Below are 3,108 nucleotides of genomic sequence, written 5' to 3' on the forward strand. Positions count from 1 at the left end.
GAACTGCCAACGCGATCTCCTGTAGCTCCGTGCTATGATGGCCCAACATCTTCTCCTGATGGGTAATGGCATGGCGAACAGAGTCCAGGTCCGCTGGGTTCATTACTGGCCGGATCGTTCTGTCACGGTTTACTAAGCCAGAACCCAGAAGCAGACCAGGACAAGGTAAATTGAAACAAAGGTGAGTGTTTATTTAATAGATCCACGAGTGAGGCTGAATAATCCAGGGAACAGAGCGGGTGGCGTGGATGGGTTGTTGAGGGTGCAGTGGTAGGTCCAGTAATGGCTCGGCAGCCGCCGACCATCAGGCAGAGGTTGGGTGAAGGTTCCGGGTGAGTGACTGCAGATAGAACAAAACGGAGGTAAGTATACAGCAAGTCAAAAAGGTGCAAAACAACAAAACTAACGCTAGAAGTTCCAAGGCTGATACACGGACAAACATACTGTTCATGGCTAACGATCCGGCAGGGAATGGATGTTAGGACAGAGCCTAAGAAGGGTGATGATCAGGACCAGGTGTGCAGATTGCTGATGGGATGCAGGTGCGGAAATCAAGAGAGCTCCCGCCTAGCAACGTTGCCCGGCAACCAGGCAGGGAGCGTTCCAGAACCCTCGGGAAACTGGAGATCCCGAGCAGAAAAACTAATACCCAGACAGAAACCGACTCAGACTGCAGGGATCGTTACAAGATGTCAATTACTTCTGAGATTGTTATAGTACAATAATACCTCTGAATGGATTTCTTATAGACAATTCCACCAAATATTTTCTGTCATTCAAGATAAATCACAGGGAAGCAATATACTGTTGGTCACAATGTCAATACATATTTTTCTAAACTATTCTCCTTTTTTATATTGACATAAAATGACTACTTACTATGCTTTGTCCACATCTTCCATGTGACTAGGATACCAGCTGTCACCACCACCAACATGCCCCAAGGAATCAAAAGGACTTTCACATCTATGGACCTGATGGATTACATAGAAGAACTTGAATCAAAAACACAATTAAAATAGATCATTATAAATGTATCATTTGTGAAAAAGTAATAACTTGTTTTATGAACTTTTGTGATAAATGGAACAATTATTTAGATATTCACATGTGTGGAAGAAGACCATGCAACTGAAGAGATTACATGATTATTATTGAGATTATTACTATACAAATAACGTTTTTTTTGTGTGTGTAACTTGCCCTTGCAAACGAGTGAGAATAACACCAAAATTGATGCTACTTCTCCCCAAAAAAATTATACCCAAGAGGAAGTGCTAACAGTCTCTATATGCATTTAGGGAGGGTGTTTGGTTAGCTTTAACTGTTGTAGTGTATGATGGAATTGTAATGTTTCTTTGTGTTCATATTATCTAACAATTGCCATAATATGTGGGATAATACAGCTGAATGAGTGATAATAACCTCTGGTGGACGTCCTCCATGTTCCCATCAGCTCCTTGACTTGTGTTGTCAATCTGAACAGGCTCAGCAGTTGGAGAGGCAGAGGGTTGTTGATTGGTTGGAGCTTGGGTTGCTGTGAGGTAAAACAACAATGCCATCAATGAAATTACTGGGATACCAGATAGTCAGGTTGTATAGCAACATCACATTCATAGTTAATATTAAAATGAATTCCAGATGATGCCACTGGATAAAACAAAGTGAATCATGTTTGATCATAAAGTATGTGATTGATCTACTCACTTGACGTCATTGTAGTGGTTCTCTGTGTTGCAGTTTGTTGACTGACAGTGATGTGAACAGGCAACTCTAGTTCTCCCACTCTACACCAATACAAGTCAGTGTTCTCCATCTTCAGTCCACCCATAGTCACTGTTAAGACTTTTCTGTTGTTGGCATCACTAGTCCGCTTTAATGTCACTGATGTTCCATGTAAAGTCCAATAATACAAACTCACACAATCACCACCCATCCTGCACCACTTCATATCTCCAGAGTTACTATAGTAACAACGGACAGTGACACTCCCTCCTTCTACTCCAGTCACTTCCTGTTGGTCCACATAGAGTTCTGCAGTACCTGAACACAGAGGTAAAAAAACAAGAATTCAGAGAATAAAAAAGTGTTTTTACAACAGGCTCCTTACAAATTCCTTAAAGCTGCAGTCTGTGATTGGTACATCCATTGTTAGTCTTTTGAATTCATAATAATTATATATAGCCATTGATTCTTTAAGAATTTAAGTTGCCTCACGAGTTTAGTTAAACTGTTACCCCATCATGACCCCAAATATATTCTTGTTTTACTCAGTTGTTTGTAAACAATGTAATTGTAAACAAACGCTGTCCAGCTTCAAAACACGGTCAGTTCTTGCACCTACGTATACAGTATAGCTCTGTCTATGAATTTCAGACTGGTTACACATTTATCATTTCATTTGTTGTAAAAGGATATTTATAATTGGGTCATTATTTTGTATTTGACATTGCAGGTTTACAGGACAATCCATAGGACATTGCTGAGCACTATTTATTCTACTTTACTAGATACAAACAGTGAAGGGATCTTACCTAAAGTGACAGATAGGTAGAACCAATGTATCCTGATATCTGGTCCTCCATTGATCTCCACAACACACCTGTAATTCTCAGAGTCCCGTGACTTCAGGTTAGTCATGGTCATAGTGAAGATTCTCTTGTTGATGTCATCAGAGATTGAGGCCTTACCACTGATCTTAGGATGGTCAGTGCGTACCACATAAGAACATCCGTCCCAAAGTAATCCTTTACACCAGTATTTCACATGGTTGATGTGATTCGGATCATATTGACATGGGATGGTGATGGAGCCTCCTGTCTGCACAGACACATGCCTCGCTGTGGACACATCAACACAAAACACATTTAAATTAGAATTAACATTTAACAGAATCTGTACAAAGGAAAAATACAAAATGAATCACATTGCTCCAACACACAGCTCGTTCATGATTGAGATTGATTATACAGTGTTTTAAGTGAATAGACCCAGGGGACTTCGCCCTTAATTCGTAGAAATAGTACCCTTACCTGCTGAGAGTACAAAGAGGATGAGGGTGAGGATGAGGAAGAGGAGGAGGAGGAGGAGGGAGAGATGAAGAGCCAT

The 3,108-nt window shown here is 40.7% G+C and overlaps 1 protein-coding gene across 1 annotated transcript; it reads right to left on the bottom strand.

Moving 5' to 3' along the window:
* Positions 1-871: 871 nt before the first annotated feature.
* On the bottom strand, positions 872-3,108 carry LOC123485964 (polymeric immunoglobulin receptor-like). Its single transcript, XM_045217097.1, has 5 exons — positions 3,033-3,108; positions 2,535-2,840; positions 1,708-2,043; positions 1,426-1,537; positions 872-974 (listed from the first exon to the last, which is right to left on the bottom strand). Exons 1-5 carry the CDS (start codon positions 3,106-3,108, stop codon positions 872-874), a joined length of 933 nt encoding a protein of 310 aa, XP_045073032.1.

The sequence above is a fragment of the Coregonus clupeaformis genome, unplaced genomic scaffold (assembly GCF_020615455.1).
Source record: "Coregonus clupeaformis isolate EN_2021a unplaced genomic scaffold, ASM2061545v1 scaf0917, whole genome shotgun sequence".
Lineage (NCBI taxonomy): Eukaryota > Metazoa > Chordata > Actinopteri > Salmoniformes > Salmonidae > Coregonus > Coregonus clupeaformis.